At 45.3% G+C, this 17,439-nt stretch overlaps 1 protein-coding gene across 4 annotated transcripts in view; it reads left to right on the top strand.

Annotated features, from left to right (window-relative positions):
• Positions 1 to 17,439, top strand: part of LOC147102522 (membrane-associated phosphatidylinositol transfer protein 3-like) — a 495,678-nt gene that overhangs the window by 451,925 nt on the left and 26,314 nt on the right. For all 4 annotated transcript variants that reach the window (XM_085965038.1, XM_085965039.1, XM_085965037.1 and 1 more), the window contains one exon: positions 12,430 to 12,578. In XM_085965038.1, the coding sequence (XP_085821164.1) occupies positions 12,430 to 12,578 (149 nt within the window). The remainder of the gene's footprint in view (positions 1 to 12,429; positions 12,579 to 17,439) is intronic.

Below are 17,439 nucleotides of genomic sequence, written 5' to 3'. Positions count from 1 at the left end.
TCCTATTAGCATTTTAAATCCCTTGATTAGATCACCCCACCCCTCTAAATTCAAGGGAATACAGGCCAAGTTTATGCAACCTGTCCTCATAATTTCAGCCTCTAAGCCCTGGTATCATTCTAGTGACTCTGCGCTGCACCCCTTCCAATGCCAATCTATCTTTCCTGAGGTGCGGTGCCCAGAACTGAAGGCAGTGTCCAGATGGGGTCTGACCAAGGCTGAAGCATCACTTGTTCTCTGAATTCCAGTTCCCTTGATATAAAGGACAACGTTCCATTAGCCTTTTGATTACTTTGTGTGCCTGTGCACTCGTAAAGACACAATTCCAAAATCTAGAGAGCCTTGGAAAATGATGATGAGCGCACCTGTAATTTCCTCATCTATTTTTTTTAATATTCTGAATTAAACCATCCAGCTCTGGAGATGTGTCTTTCTCAAGCCCCATTATATTCTCCTTTACCAGTTTTTACGATTAAATCCACTAGGTTCCTCCACTTGACTTATTTTTAGGTTCCCTTGTATCACTGGTATTTTGCCCTCTTCCTCTACTGTGAAAACGAAAACGATGCTTTTGTGACTGGAAGCCTGTGTCCAGTGGGGTACCTCAGGGATCAGTGCTGGGTCCCTTGTTGTTTGTGATCTACATAAATGATTTGGATGAGAATGTAAAAGGTATGATCAGTAAGTTCGCAGATGACACGAAAATTGGTGGGGTGGTAAATTGCGAGGAGGAAAGCCTCAGGCTACAGGACGATATAAATGGGTTGGTCAGATGGGCGGAAAAGTGGCAAATGGAATTTAACCCTGAAAAGTGCGAGGTGATGCATTTTGGACGGACAAATAAGGCAAGGGAATACACAATGAGTGGTAGGACCCTAGGAAGTACAGAGGGTCAGAGGGACCTTGGTGTACATGTACATAGATCTCTGAAGGCAGCGGAACAGGTAGATAAGGTGGTTAAAAAGGCATATGGGATACTTGCCTTCATTAGCCGAGGCATAGAATATAAGAGCAGGGAGGTTATGATGGAGCTGTACAAAACGCTGGTGAGGCCACAGCTGGAGTACTGTGTGCAGTTCTGGTCGCCTCACTATAGGAAGGATGTGATTGCTTTGGAGAGGGTGCAGAGAAGATTCACCAGGATGTTACCTGGGATGGAGCGCCTCCGCTATGAAGAAAGACTAAACAGGCTGGGGTTGTTTTCCTTGGAGCAAAGAAGGCTGAGGGGGGACCTGATTGAGGTGTACAAAATGATGAGGGGCATAGATAGGGTAGATAAAGAGGAACTTTTCCCCTTAGTAGGGGGGTCAATAACAAGGGGGCATAGATTCAGGGTAAGGGGCAGGAGATTTAGAGGGGATTTGAGGAGGAACTTTTTCACCCAGAGGGTGGTTGGAATCTGGAACTCACTGCCTGAAAGGGTGGTAGAGGCAGGAACCCTCACAACATTCAAGAAGCATTTGGATGAGCACTTGAAATGCCATAGCATACAAGGCTATGGACCAAATGCTGGAAAATGGGATTAGACTGGACAGGGATTGATGGGCGGCGCAGACACGATGGGCCGAAGGGTCTCTTTCTGTGCTGTAAAACTCTATGGCCTAGAAATTGAGTGCCCTTAGCGCCGATTTTGCGGCGCTAGAGGGCCTAGCGCTGCAATTGGCGCCGGCGCCGAAATTGCCTGGGGCCCTTCCGCCGCGGTAGACCGGTAGCGCTGCGCCGGCACCGATGACGTCATCGGTGTGCGCAGCGTCCCGGTTGCCGTGGTAACCCGGCCCCAAGCCGAAATTCAGTTGCGGCCGCCTCGCCAGTGGCAGCCGCAACTAAGACTCCGGCAAACGAGTGCTGCCGGAGTCTGCGCCGGCGCTTTAAGGAGGCGCGGCGGCCGGCCGCTTTCCCGCCGGCCGCCTGCCCGCAGCTCCCTCCCCGGACTTCTCCCCCCCCCCCGCCGGAACAGATGCAAGCCCGGCACTTGTCCGAGGTGCCGGTCTCATTTTTGAGGAGATTTGCGCGGGCCGCGGCCGGGTGCAGGCAGCTCCTCCTTAACGGAAGGAGGAGGCCTGCACTTCCCCAGCCTGCCGCACCGCATCGGGTGCCGCAGCGCCGGAATTGCGGCGCGAAACGGCAGTTAGCGCCCTTTTCCAGGCGCTAGGACCCTTCAGTAGCGCCGGCAGCCGTTTGGGCGCGGCGCCACTGAATTTTTGGCGCGCGCAGGGGACTTAGCGCCGGCACTAATTTCCGGCGCTAAAGCCCTGGCTAAGCCAAAACCCAATTTCTAGGCCTATGACTCTATGACTCTATGACAAAGTATTCATTTAACAAGTCTGCCATTTCCTTCTTATCCATTATAGTATCACATGTATCCGTCTTTAATGGGCCCATGTTCCCCTTTACCACTCTCTCTTAATATATTTATAAAAATGTTTGCTGTTAGCTTTGATATCTCTTGCAACTCTTTTTCCATATTCCCCTTCTGCTCTTCTTACTTACTTTGCATTCCTTTGTTGCTTTTTCTAGCTCTCTCAGTCTGCTGGATTTCCACTTTCCCTTGCATTCCTGTGAGCCTTTTCTTTTAGCTTAATAGTGTTTCATACCTCATTTGTTGACCATGGCTGCTTAGCTACACAAGTGGAGCTTTTGCTTTTTAGGGGTATATACTAGTTTTGTATCGAATCGAATACATCGTTGAATACTTCCCACTGTTTGGCTGTAGGTTTACCCATTCATTGTCGGACCAGTTTGCGGTGATCAATTTATTTCTCATTCTTTTGACGATTGCCTTACAAACCTTGGTTTGTGACTCTTCCCACCTCATAGAGTCATAGAGTTATACACCTCCCTCTCAAACCTAATATCAAATTCAATCATAATCATAATTTTAACAAATATACCCTTTCCTTCTGCAGCCAATGTGTTTCCTTACCAGATGACCTTGCTAATTGCACGCTGATGATTGCCTGTTTCAATCAGCACCAACGCCAAAAGTGGCATGTCAAATATCACCAGTATTGATGAGTGAAGCGAATACTGAACGGGACTGTAGGCTGATTCGCTTGAACTGTAAAATGTTGAATATTTTAAGTACCTTATTCACCTGAATTGAAATGATTGCTACACGCAGCTACTGTGCTAGTGTAAACACAGAAAATGCTGGAAATACTCAGCACCTCTGGAGAGAGAGAGAGAGTTAACATTTCAACTTGATAACTTTTCATCAGAACTGGAAGAAATTAGAGATGTTACAGTTTTTAAACAAGTACAGAGGCTGGGAAAGGCGGGGGTGCTGCAAGAGGGGGGGAGGAAAGAACAAAAGGGAAGGTCTGTGATAGGGTGGAAGGCAGGAGAGATGAAATGACAAAAGGGATGATGGTTCAAAGCAAAAGGGGGTGGTAATGGGACAAGTAAAGAAACGAAAGATGGGGCTAGAGGAGCTGGAAATGGCAACAGCAGAACCATCACCAGCACCTGCTGTCTGAAAAAATAGGAGCAATGGTTATGATCTGAAGTTACTGAACTCCGTGTTGAGTCCGGAGGGTTATAAAGTGCCTAATTGAAAGATGAGATGCTGTTCCTCGAGCTTCCGTTGAGCTTCTTTGGAACAGTGTGGGAGGCCGAGGTCAGAGTGGGAGTGGGATGGAGAATTAAAATGGCAGATTTCCAGCATCTGCCGTATTTTGCTCTTGTTTTACTGTACTAGTGGAAAGTTTGAGCAGGCATTTATCTCGTGTGTTATGCAGTGAGCAGTAGAGTGACTTCCAAAAGCATTTTGGTAAGGTAGCTAATCAGATTACTGGGGAAGGTGAGGTGGAATCGGGGGAGGGGGTTGTAGTGTCCGTGTGTTGATAAAGACACTGAAGACAGGAGTTGGTTCATAGGTATTTACTAAGCAAAGTCTGGGGGGGGTTCTAACGGATATACACAATATACAGGCTTATATAGCCCGAGTGGCAATTACCAGCATCACAGCACACCTGGGGCTCTTAAAGGCACATGCACCACAATTCCTCCCCTTTTAGCTACCCAGCACATCATATTTTAAGTAATTATTAATTACATGTTATAAACAAAATAATATACATTGCTGTAGTTAATTAATTATAAGTCAGTCTCTCAGGAGGCTTCCTGACTCGGTCCGGATAACACCTCGGGGGTGTAGTAGTTTCTGGTGGTGTAGTAGGTTCTTCTGGCAAGGCTGATTCAGCTTGAATGCCAGTGTCGGGTTCATCGGGTTCCAGTATCCCGGGTTTTGGTACCACCGGATCGGAGGTAGATATGGGTATCTCTACTTCATCGTTAGATGAATAGAGTTGTGGTGTAGGTTGTCCCTTTTCGGATGACTTTATGATTTGGTCAGCATGGCGCCTTATTATGCTTTCTCCGATGTCCGCGGTATACATCAGTGGTCCTAGTCGTGTGCAGATAGTTCCAGGCTGCCATTTCTCGGTACGGTAGTCCCGGGCCAAAACTTGTTGACCTATCTGGAAGGTTCTAGTTGGCCTTTCATTCATGCCTTGAAACTGCCGGTTCTCCACATCCCTTCTGATGTTGGGCTTGACCAAATCCAGCCGGCATCTTAGGTTTCTATTGAAGAACATCATGGCGGGAGTTTGGTTGGTAACCATATGTGTTGCATTCCTGTATGCGAATAAGAAGTTATCCACCTTGTGCTGAAGTTTTATGTCTTCATTACCCATGGCTTTTATGGCCTTCTTGAAGGTCTGGACAAACCTTTCAGCCAATCCATTGGTGGCGGGATGGTATGGGGCGGACGTGTAGTGCTTAACCCCATTGTTTTTAAGAACTTTCTGAATTCTTCGGACACAAATTGCGGTCCATTATCAGAACATATCTGTTCCGGCAGCCCATTCCTGGCAAATATGGTCCTTAATACTGTGATGGTTTTTTCCGTGGTGGTGGAGGACATCTTTATTACCTCTGGCCACTTGGAGTGTGCATCAACCGCGATTAAGAACATTGAGTCCATAAATGGACCAGCAAAGTCGATGTGCACCCTTTGCCAGGGAGATGAGGGCCACTCCCATGGATGTAGAGGGGCTTGTGGTGGAGCGTTTTGGACCTTCTGGCATCCTAGGCAGTTCTTGGTCATTTCTTCGATGTCTCCATCGATACCTGGCCACCATACAAACGCCCTAGCTAGGTTCTTCATTTTCACTCCACCCAGATGCCCCTCGTGAAGCTCCTTTAGCACTTTATCCTGGAGTTTGGGTGGAATCACCACTCTGGATCCACACATCAAAGTTCCTCGGCACACTGACAGCTGTTCTCTTCTTTGCGAGAATGCTGGCAACAGTGGTTCACCATGTGCTGGCCATCCCTTCACTGTTAAATCGTAGACCCGTGAGAGAGTCGGGTCATTTCTCGTCTCCCTTTCAATGGCAGAATTTGTCACTGGTAGACATTCCACTATGGTAGAGTGGAACATCTCTACTGGGTCTACTGTAGGTGCCTCTTCTACCGTTGACAACGGTAGGCGCGATAAACCGTCAGCATTCCCATGCTGTTTTGACCCTTTGTATTCTATGTTGTATTGGTGTGCCCCTAGAAAAAGGGACCACCGCTGTAGCCTTTGCGCTGTCAGAATGGGAACACCTTTTTTAGGGTTGAATATGGAGATGAGGGGTTGATGGTCAGTCAACAAGGTAAATTTTTGTCCGTGTAGGTAATGGTTGAATTTCTTCACTCCCCATACCAGGCTGAGTGCTTCCCTGTCGATTTGGGCATAGTTACGCTCAGCTGAGTTTAATGAGCGTGATGCAAAAGCTATCGGCCGTTCTGAGCCATCAGGGAATTTATGGGATAATACTGCTCCTATGCCGTAAGGGGATGCATCGCACGCCAGTCTGATTGGCAGTGATGGGTTGTAATGAGCCAAAACTTCTTCGGATGTGATTAAGTCTTTGCATTTATGGAAGGCACGTTTACAGTCTTTGTTCCATTTCCAAATCACTCCTGTTTGTAGAAGTTCATTAAGAGGGTGTAGAAGAGTTGATAAGTTCGGTAAAAATTTATGATAGTAATTTATTAATCCCAGGAACGACCTTAATTGTGAAACATTTTCAGGTGCTGGGGCTTTTATGACCGCTTCAATTTTTTCAGGTGACTTATGCAACCCTTCCTTATTAATTATGTGGCCACAATATGATATCTGATTTTGGAAAAATTCGCACTTGGGGCGATTCGCTCGTAGGCCCCGTTCTTTCAGCCTAGTGAGCACCTGCTCCAAATTGGCAAGGTGCTCATTGTCGTTTTCTCCTGTTACAAGGATGTCGTCTAGGTAGCATTGAGTCCCCGGAATCCCTTGCAGGACTTGCTCCATAGCTCTTTGCCAGATAGCTGGAGCTGATGCTACTCCAAAAACCAGTCGATTGTACTGGTACAGACCTTTGTGTGTGTTTATCATGAGATACTTTTTAGAGGCCTCCTCAACCTCCATCTGTAGATATGCCTGTGCCAAGTCAATTTTGGTGAAACGTTTCCCTCCGGATAGTGAGGCGAAAATATCTTCTATCCTCGGAAGAGGATACTGTACCGTGTGAAGGACCGGGTTTACAGTCACCTTAAAGTCTCCACAGATGTGAATTTTTCTCTGTTCTTCAGATTTATCATTATTCAATGCTTTTTTCATGACTGGGACGATGGGTGTTGCCCACTCGCTCCAATCTATTTTGGATAATACGCCTGCTTTTTCCAAATTCTCCAGCTCTGCCTCGACTGCTGGACGTATTGCGTATGGCACTGGTCTTGCCTTAAAAAATTTTGGAATTGCTGCATCTTCCACTTTTATTGAGGCGGTGATGCCTTTCAAGGTTCCTAGTTTCTCTTGAAACACTTCTTTGGCGTTGGCCAAGATGTCTTTTAATCGTTCAGGTATGATGTCATCATTGTTTTTTTCCTTACTGGTCACCGTTAGTGCCTGAATGGAGTGCCAGTCTAAACGTATTTTCCTGATCCATTCACGTCCCAACAATGGTGGACCACCATCTTGTAGAATGTATAAATACAACTTTTGTATTTCTTTGCCGTTGTATACAACAGGCACCCTTATTTTTCCTTTGGGGTATACTTTCTGCCCCGTATATGTTTTTAAGATAATGGATGTGTCTTTTAGAGGTATATGCGAAAATAGCCTCTCGTAATCCTGTTGATTTATTACGGTTAGAGCTGATCCTGTATCTAGCTCCATTTTAACTGGGGACCCTGCTATTGTGAGGGTAACCCAAATGGTTTGGTAATCATCTTTGGCAAGTACATTATGTAATTTGAGACAGCTTAGTCTCTTGTTTTCAAAGTCGCTATCGCTCTTCTGGTCTTTGGAGCTACTGTCCGTCATCATTTGTACCTTCCTGTACTTTTCTTTATTGATTTTTTTTTTTCTGTCTGTGGATTTATTTTGTCCAGATCGGCATACCTGTGCAATGTGTCCAATCTTTCCGCATTGCCTGCATGCTTTGTCCTTGAACCAGCAGCCCCTCTGGTCATGGGTGGATCTGCCGCAGCGATAACATCTTTCGAAACCCTGTGTCATTTCATGGGTGCCGAAGTCCTGTGTCTTTTGTTGTATCTCTGCAGCTCCTTTTGCTGCTGCTTCGTATGATACAGCCATACTGAAAGCTTTGTCCAATGTTAAATCTTTTTCAGAAAGCAGCCTTTTTTGTGTCCCTTCACTTAAGAGACCGCAAACGAATTTGTCTCGAAGATAATCTGATAGTCCTGCCCCGAATTGGCAGTACTTTGATAGCTTTCTTAATTCGGTTAGGTAATCAGCGTTACTTTCATTCTTATGTTGATTTCTCTTGAAGAACTTGAATCGTTCCGCTATCAGCAGCGGTGTTGGGCTTAAGTGCTCCTGCAGGGTATCAACAATTTCTTTAAAATTCTTGTCCTTTGGTTTGGCTGGAGTGATTACATTTCATAACAGCCCGTATGTCTTTGCGCCCATTAAGTTCAGAAGTACTGAAGCTTTTTTTTCACCTTCTATTCCATTTGCAGTGCAATATACCTCTACTCTTTCCACGTATGTGGTCCAATCCTCTATTTCGCTATCAAAAGCATCAATATTGCCAGACTTAGGCATTTCAGAAAAGATATGGCGCTTCCCGCGCTTTTTTTTTCTTTTCTGTAGCAAAGATATGGTGCTTCCCACGCTTTCCCGCCGCTGCTGCCGATAACAATGCTGTTTACTGCGGTTTCCGTTCTCTTTCCTTTTTAAAAATGTATTTACTGTTGGAGACTAGTTCCCGCCGGAGGTCTGAACGCTGACCTGCTTGCCGCGCCGGCCGTCTCCCGAGTGCTCCCTCCCAGTCCGTTATTGCTTGCCTCCGATTTTGCTGCCTGTCTCAGCTGTAGAGCCAGCCGCTGGAGCCCCAGCCTGATGCCCAGGAAGGATTAGCGCAGTACCTGTCACCAGCTTGGCCTGCTGGTGAAACCACAGCTTCTCTCACTTCCTTGAGTCTTCTGGACGCCTGAAGAATCGATGTCCTTGAGGTACTGCCGAATTGCAGGTAAGTCCGTTTCCACTTCGTCGCCACTGTAGTGTCCGTGTGTAGATAAAGACACTGAAGACAGGAGTTGGTTCATAGGTATTTACTAAGCAAAGTCTGGGGGGGGGTTCTAATGGATATACACAATATACAGGCTTATATAGCCCGAGTGGCAATTACCGGCATCACAGCACACCTGGGGCTCTTAAAGGCACATACACCACAGGGGTGAAGTGAATATGATTGAAATTTGATTGTGAAATGGGCGAGAGCAGGTAATCGAGAAATCAGGGAACAGTGCGGTGCTCTGTGGATCAGTCATTGGATCTGAAGATACAAAACTTAGCAGCAGCTCCGTAATTGGTCTCATTTGTCCAATGGGGTGCTGTCTTTCATGATCTCTGACTACGCCTCCACGGAAGGGTCTTGGATGACTTTAAAGGGAACCTAGATAAACACAGGGAGAAAAGAATAGAAGGTTATGCTGATAGGGTTAGATAGGATGGGAGTAGACTCCCATGGAGCACAAACAGCAGCATGGCCCAGTTGGGCCAAATGGCCTGTTTTTGTGCTGTACATTCTATGTAATGATGTGGTCACTGTTCGCAAGATGGCCCCTCACCGTCAGATTGTCAACTCAAAAGGAACACATCAGAATAGTTACAGCAAAACACAGATCGGGCCCTTTGGTGAATAGCTTTTGATCCAACATTGTCCTTATCCTGGCAGCGATTAAGGCTGGAGCTGATTTGTGATTCGACTCCAGTGGTCACTATAATGAGTTTATTCACCACAGACACGTGTAAAGAGCTTTTAATCAATAATGCTGTGTTAGAATTTCGTGAGCTCCCGAGAGGATGCTTTTCTGAAAAGACTTTTTGTTCACTGTCAGGATAACATGGCAGATATCTTTCATTACATCTTTTTTTTAGAAAAGAAACAATCGTTTTCTGTCCAAATTTAATATAGAACATATAAAGAGTTGAGCCTGTTTGATGCCGGTGACAGATATGTAGTGGCACTGTGCTTCTGTTAAATCAGCTTGGCAACTTTCAATATTTCTTCATAATTGCTACATATTACAAATGTTCCACATAAGTTGTTACAAGAAAATACTTTTTAGAATGCAGTTGCTGCTGGTTAACTTCAATTTGTAAGTAATTGATGTAATGTTATCCCACACATAAAGCCCATTTAAAAGGTGTCGAGCAGGATATAAACTATTAGTAGGAAAGGTGATATGAGAAAGAACAGAGAATGCTAGAAAACCTTTACGAACTTTGGACTTTCTGGTCTATGTGTTTTCGACCACAAAGCACCATGTAGTTACTCACCAAGCCACTGGGGGGTGGTAAATACAATGCCTGTTGAAAATGGTGCCAAATAGACCGGACCATAGATCTCATAGTCATCAGAAAAACTATCAATGTACTCAAACAGCCTCAAAGTTACACATTATCATTGCAGCAAAAGCATAATAAAAAGTTAAACGCAAGACCTCGTGCACAGCTACGTACACAGAAGTATTGTAACAATTACAAATCCATGAGGCAAAAAAATGTACCTGGGGTGTAGGAAAACTGCATAAGACCTAGGAAATAGTCACCGAATGCGATAGATACTGATTGGCGCCAATATCCAATTTGTGAAAAATAATGAATTTTAATTTTTTCAAATTGATTAAAAACAAACAAATCACAAACCACTATCTGATTAGCGCAAATGCCTTATTTATTACAAACCGCTATCTGTGTGTTAAATAAAAATCTAATTCAAAAACGGAGCTAATGAACAACAAGCCACCAGCCAATCAAATGTCTGGAATCATTGTTTGCCAAGTCTTTGAGTGGCTATGTTGGTTTCCCACCAATTCCACTAAATACAACTAAAAGTAACAGTCATAATAAAATTAAGCTGTTTAAAAAAAAATCAGAATAAATGACAATGGCCACCTATAGAGTTACAACCTCTCCTCCGATAATATGCTGCTCTTACAGTAGTCTGGCGCTTGTGTTCTGCCTCCTTCCTTGGCAGTTGCTTTGCTGAACCTTGACCTGACTCGATGACTTTTGACTGCCATCTGCGTATGGTCAACCTCAGTCCCGCCTGCTCATCTCTCATGCGCGGCGCCAGTTCCAGATGGACCTCGAGCTTTTGTGCTTATAAAAGAGCATTTAAAATGGAAATAATGCTTTTCTTTCCTGGCGATCGTTGAGCAAAGTCCCAGTAATAAGATGAGGAAAGCAATGTGACTGCACTGTGATATTGGCAGTAAGCAAACTCTAGTCCATGAAATTTACTACAATCATAATCAGCTCAAAGCATCAGCTGCACCAGCCGCACGACCTTCTACAGAGAGTAGCTGCCAGTCATTTCACGAGTCGTCATGAGAGAGAATGAAATGGTATTAATTCTAATTTTGAAGTTAGTTAACATTTGTTCTGTAATAGCTGCAGGTCAGAACAAAGTAGATGAAATTTGAAATGGTCTGTAATTTGACTGCACTTATCCTAAAGCTTTTTTTTAAATTATTTTTTCTCCCATTTTGTACAATGAAAACTGAAATGGTATCTTGTCAGACCACTGGAAACCTAGCAACGTACCACAACAACATTGCACATCGAGCCATGTCCTTGGATTGAGCCCCGTTCCATTCAGTCTCCACAGAAGCAAGTGAAATTGCTGTCATTTCTCTGCAATTTCATTGATCAGTTAGTGAGACTGAGAGGCGAAAGTGGCACCCTAGTTATCAAGATGTATTCGGTCTGGTGAACAACTGTGGGGGGTGGGGGGGGGAAACCAATCACAACAGCATCCATCAACAGGCCCCCTACATAATCTGCAGCAAAGTTATTCTCTGTATTAATCAGGACAGCAAATCCTGATATTCCTTCCAGCATTATCATATGATACAGCACCATATAGCTGTATCCTGCCAGAACTAGGTTTTTAAGGCTCAGGCACCTTTGATCCCCCAGGCCGGTCTGAAATACTGCATTAATGAATAGAGCCACTATTAGACATATGCGGGCCATCCCATAATATGCACAATCAAAGTGGCTGACGGTTGCATTCGCTATAATGGGCGTCCACAGGAGGGGGAATTAATTACTTAAAGATATTTCTTACCCGGTTAGATTCAAATTAGTCATGTGTTTAGACAGATGGGGAGGAATTTTGTACTAAACAAACTTCCTTCTCTAAAAGTAGTGTTGATATTATAGTGATTGAAGACGATATGGAAGCTTTTATATGTTGTTCTGCAGTAATCGTAGTGACTGGATTCTCAGAAGAGTGTGCAATAGAGCATACTGAATAGGTCTCAGTGCTATTTATAGCTCCCAGTGGAGGTTTACATCATAAGCCAAGAATCAAACCTTGACCAGTTTGCTTTTCGAGTGAACCCGAGAATGTATCCCTGCCTGTAATTCAGAACCACTGCCTTGCGTGAAGCATTGCTCCAGTGTGTGTAGCAAGATCAAAAAAGCATTGGAAAAGAGTGTGTGTTTATGAGGCTGTAACACACAGTGACCATAGCAACTTATCCCCCAGGGTTGTTGATGTTAAGGGCAGTGAGCTTTAGATTTTTAAATTATCAAATAGTTTTTACATTGAGCAGCTTCGACAATGGGCTGTTTGCTGTCGGACATGACAAGATGTTGGGTCTGTGATAGGGTGCCTCACGGGGAATTGGGTTATTTTGGCTAGTGAGTCTGTTATTTTAGATTTGCTCTGTTCAATATTGCCGCCATCAAAAGCTGCTCAATGCTTCCTGTCAACCACGGTATGAAGCAGCTCCCATCCACGGGGAGACATGTCAACTATATAAAAAGCAAAGATTGCTTGTTTTTATTTCCTCCAAAGCAACTGATGAATTCTGCCTCCCAAGGCGGCACTTTTACATTCTGCTGTTTTCCATGCTGTGCAGGTTGACGTTCTCCTCATGACACAGCCACCTGCCGGGAGGTGGGCGTACTTCGACACTGAGATCACCAGCAACAGTGGTAGGATCCTATACACCATTCCAGATGGAAAGAAGCTCAGTGTTGGAGTTTACCCTGTGAAAATGGTTGTAAGGTAAAACTGTAAATACTCTTGTTATCAGCTATGTCAGTTTAAGCCCACACAGTTGCACTTTTGATTGTTGAAAGTTCAGGCTGCTTTGAAGCTACAAAGTGAATTACCTTCCTGCGGCATCATTTTAAAATCATCTCATTAGGTTCTCCACCAGTGTTACTCACTAAAAGCTAGTGCACAGGTTCAAAAGCAATCAAACAGGCTAATGGGAAGTTGGTCTCTATCTCAAGGGGATTGGAATACAAGAGTGAGGGAACGATGCTTCAGATGTACAGAGCCGTGGTCAGACCAATTTCAACTTTGGACACTGCACCTCAGGAAAGATATCTTGACCTTTCACCAGAATTCACCAGAATACCAGGGCTTAAAAGGTTGAATTATAAGGACAGGTTGCATAAACTTTGTTTGTATTCCATTGAGTTCAGAGGTTTGGGGTGATCTAATTGAGGTGTTTATGGGATTTGATAGGATGGATACAGAAAAACTTATTTCCTTTGGTGGGGAAATCCAGAACAAGGGGCAAAATCTTAAAATTAGAGCCAGGCCGTTCAGGAGTGAAATCAGGAAGTACTTTTTCACACAAAGAGTAGTGGGAATCTAGAACTCACTCCCCCAAAATGCTGTGGATGCTGGGACAATTGAAAACAATAGACTTTCGTTAGGTAGTTGTATTAAGGGATATAGAGATAAGGTGGGTAAATGGAGTTGTGATGCAGATTGGCCAAGAACTAATAAAGTGGAGGAGCAGGCTCGAGGGGCTGAATGGCCTACTTCTGTTTAGCACTACAATAGGGTGACCATACAATCCTGTTTCCCAGGGACAGTCCCCGGTGTTGAATCTCAAGAGTTTAATAACCTTGCTTGTATAACAATGAAAAGAGTACGCAGGAGACAGAGTTCAGTTAACAGCCAACCTTTCCAGAGAATCTTCTCAACTAAATGCACTCTATTTCCCATAGTGCATTGCACATCACAACTACAGTAAGCTATGTGGGACAATTCACATACAACATTCAAAATACACAACACCCGGATGAGGTACTGTGTCCCGGGCAAACAATGTCCCTGGAAAAGTCCCTGGTTCACGAAACTCGTCCCCGAGTTTTATCTGAATAAGCTCCATTCACCCTAACTGCAACTCGCTTAAGTCTGCGCTTACACTCTGACTCAGGCGGTCCAATCGACAGGTCCCACTGTTGATTGACAGATTCTCTGCCCATTGGCAGCCGTGGACCAATGAAAGGGCGGATCACCGTTTGTTGTCTGCTGAATTGCTTTGACTGGATTGGCTTTGGTTTGGGCCAATGGAAGGGCGGCTCACGTTTTTGTGACAACAGTTTGGCTTTGACCGAATTGGCTTCACTTTTGACCAATGAAAAGTCAGAGTGGGGGAGTGGGTGCTGGCCAATGGGGCGGCTGTGTTTGCGCGGGAGGTGTGATGGCGGTGTTGTCTGTGTGAGCCGGAGCCCGGAGACAGAGTAACACATCTCATTGGCTGGTGATGTGAAAACACGAATCTGATTGGTCGATGCTGGTTTGCTCCAGGACCACCCCTCACTGGGCGGGCTTCCCCATTTACCGCGGGGTGTGGCGGGGGATAAATATAAAACGCGTCAAAAATAAAGGGGAAATTAGCGAAGCACTCCACAAACCCGCTACCGCCTCAAGGGACTGAAGCACAAACACCGGCCATCAAATAAAAGTCTTGGCCTAGAACCTGGGAATTGCAAGATCACCCGAATCACTGTGGCTGGAACCGAGTAGACTAGTCCACGGACCGCGAGCCTGAGGACAGTCTCTGCCTCACGAGCCTGTAATTCGGGTCTTTCCTGGACTGGGCCACATTGCAGAGTCTCAGGCTGCTTCTGGCCAAGAGTTGGTTGGGGTAAGTGAGCCTGAAGGGCCGAGAGGCACTGACATCGGTCTCCGGCCGATAACAGCGCCATCGGGAGCGGCCTTCGAGGTCGGGCTGCGGGGAGGATCATGGGGCCAAGGGAGAAACAAATGAACAGCGGGTCAGCCAGTCAGCGCTGGGAATAAACAGCGGGTCGGCCAGTCAGCGCTGGGAATAAACAGCGGGTCAGCCATTCAACACTGGGAATAAACAGCGGGTCAGCCAGTCAGCGCTGGGAATAAACAGCGGGTCAGCCATTCAACACTGGGAATAAACAGCGGGTCAGCCAGTCAGCGCTGGGAATAAACAGCGGGTCGGCCAGTCAGCGCTGGGAATAAACAGCGGGTCGGCAAGTCAACGCTGGGAATAAACGGCGGGCCCGGGAAAGGAAAGCACGGTTCCGTGTTTGCTGTGGGACCTTTCCCAGAACTGAATAATGTTCCCGGGGACTTCCGGTGCGGGGAGTGGGGAATCCGCTCTTTACATTGAAGTTATAACATGGATCAGGCCATTTGGCCCAACCTGTCCCTGCCAGCATTTACCCTACACTGAGAAAACACTGAGCTCCCCCCACAACCCCCTTCCCAAATCTCATGGTGGTTCACAGAATCATAATTTAAAAAATGGACACTGAGCCAAAGAAGGTGATATTGTGAGGAATGATAAAACATTTGGTCAAAGAGGAATTTCATGGAGAGGCGTAAAGGAAAGGGAGGGAAATAAAAGACTTGGGCAGAGGTGTGAAGAAAGGGAGTTTCTGGATAGGCTGCACAGACAGTGGATATGAAAAACTGGCGTTCCTGAAAAGTGTTATTGTATTATTTATAAACGCTGTCTGAATGCACTTCAATAGTGTGATGTCACATCTGTGGTAATTATATGCACATTTGTTTTGCATTTGTAGTGTTTATGTGCAACTGTTAAAATATAGGCTGCTGAAAAATGTTGCCTCGCTACGCTGCACAACATACATTTTCTGTCCGGGCTACTTTGCTGTGCTCCCATCCTGTGTGTCCCCAGATTCGGTTTAGAAAATATGGTCACCCTACACTACAAACGTATATTGGTTGCTACATGTGTGCTGATGTGATTCAAATCTATGTATGGATTTCTGTTCGTGAATTGGTTAAAGTTGCAGTATTTTTAGTTGATCTTCACAGACCCTTCTCTTCACAGATGAGGCAGATGGAATGGGGGGAGATTTACGTGGAGTATCAGCACCAGCACCGACTATTTGGGCCGAATGGCCTGTTTCTTTGCTGTGTATTCTATGTAACTCCGTGCAAAAATATTGGTTGGGTTCATCTTTACACATCTGCCAAACTCATTTCTAGAAATGTAAAATTCTGTTGCCACTAACACACGGAAATATACCTGGAAATATTGCAAATGAAATTTGAACCAATTCAAAAAGGAATTGTCGGCCCCTTGAACTCATGTCATGGTGCCTGAAATGTAGCTCTCAAATCAGTTCTCATACAACTCTGGATGGCACTTGCACCCACTTCGCGCAGCAGAATATTATTTTAACGTGCGTGGAAATATTTAAAGAGTTTCTATTGGAGCAGGAAATTAACCATTTGAAGCTATCTCAAAGGAAATACAATGTAACTGGAATCTACTTTGAGATCGTCCAAACATCTCGAGATATAATAAAAAATGAATTGCGATATTTGTAAAGCTGTTTTGAAATATCCTGTCTGCTTTCATGTCCTTGGGTATGGAGGGGAAACATCAGCCGGGGTTGTTGCTTCTGCGGCTAATGGGCTCTGCTGCAGAATCAGCATGTGTGAACACCAACAAGGGCAGAACCGGGAATGGCTGTGGTGCATTCACACCCTTTGATTAGTCTGTTGACCCTCCGGTGCCTTAGGTGCACACATTAACAACACTTGTGCAAGGTAGCAAAGGGCTGCTCCAAACTATGGAACCAGACCCCATGAGATTTTCTACTTGCTGCATAGGTGTATAACTAGCATTAATACAAAAAGAAAATACTGCAGATGCTGGAAATCTGAAATAAAAACAGAAAATGCTGGAGATACTCAGCAGGTCAGGCAGCATCTGTGAAGAGAGAAACAGAGTTCACAGATACCTGTTTTTTGACATGCTGCTGACTATATTAAATTCATCATTGCAACAAGAGCAGGAGAGACACATAGGGGGCCCAAAAAGTCAATGGGCCTGACAACCCAATGCAAGTGCTGGGATGTCCTCACCAGTGACCTCTCGTAGACATCCCCTCATTTTAATATTTAAGTGTGTGATCATGCCACCGGGGGTGCATAACAAGTGTCTACCAGAGGGGAAAGGCTACAAAATGTGGTGGAGGGTCCGGCTGGTACATCTCCTTTCACTTGGCATACTAACCTGTCGCTGTCTCTCTAGGCTGGGAATGTGGAGCTTCTGACCTAGGAGTCGCCTGCCCTGGACATGGCTCCTTTCACAATTGTTTCCTTGTTTGGGGTAGACAGAATCCCCCATTCATGTTCCTGAATTATCCTATAGGATATGGGGCGGTGGGGGGGGGCGGGCGCAAGGAATGGGATGGCATTAGGATAGACAGATCCAGCTGAAGAGCTAAAACTGGCAGAGGCATAAAAAGAAAATGGCTTCCTTCTGGTTCTCTACTTTCTATGATTCTACCCATGGCTTATAGCTGGCTACGTGAGATCTGTATCATGAAGTATCTCAGCAGGTACCAAGATGATGCTAGGCTTCCATTCAGAAAAAGCCAGCTCTGCTCCGGCCCTCATCTCTGCTCCTTTCACACTCACGTGAAGTGACTTGTCCTGTGCCGCTTCCTCTAAATCTGTGAAACTCTCCGATGTGTGTCTTTGAGCTGGTGCCTACTTTAGATGATGATAATGACACCGTGCGGTGATGAGGCCTTGTGCCGAGAGAGCCCACCTTACCGCTCTTGTGTCTCTGGCATATCTGTATCCCCCCAAAAAAATGCCTGCGTCA

Source organism: Somniosus microcephalus, chromosome 22, assembly GCF_052327205.1.
Source record: "Somniosus microcephalus isolate GS21.2 chromosome 22, FLI_Smic_1.0, whole genome shotgun sequence".
NCBI lineage: Eukaryota > Metazoa > Chordata > Chondrichthyes > Squaliformes > Somniosidae > Somniosus > Somniosus microcephalus.
This window is presented reverse-complemented; position numbering and strand designations above follow the sequence as displayed.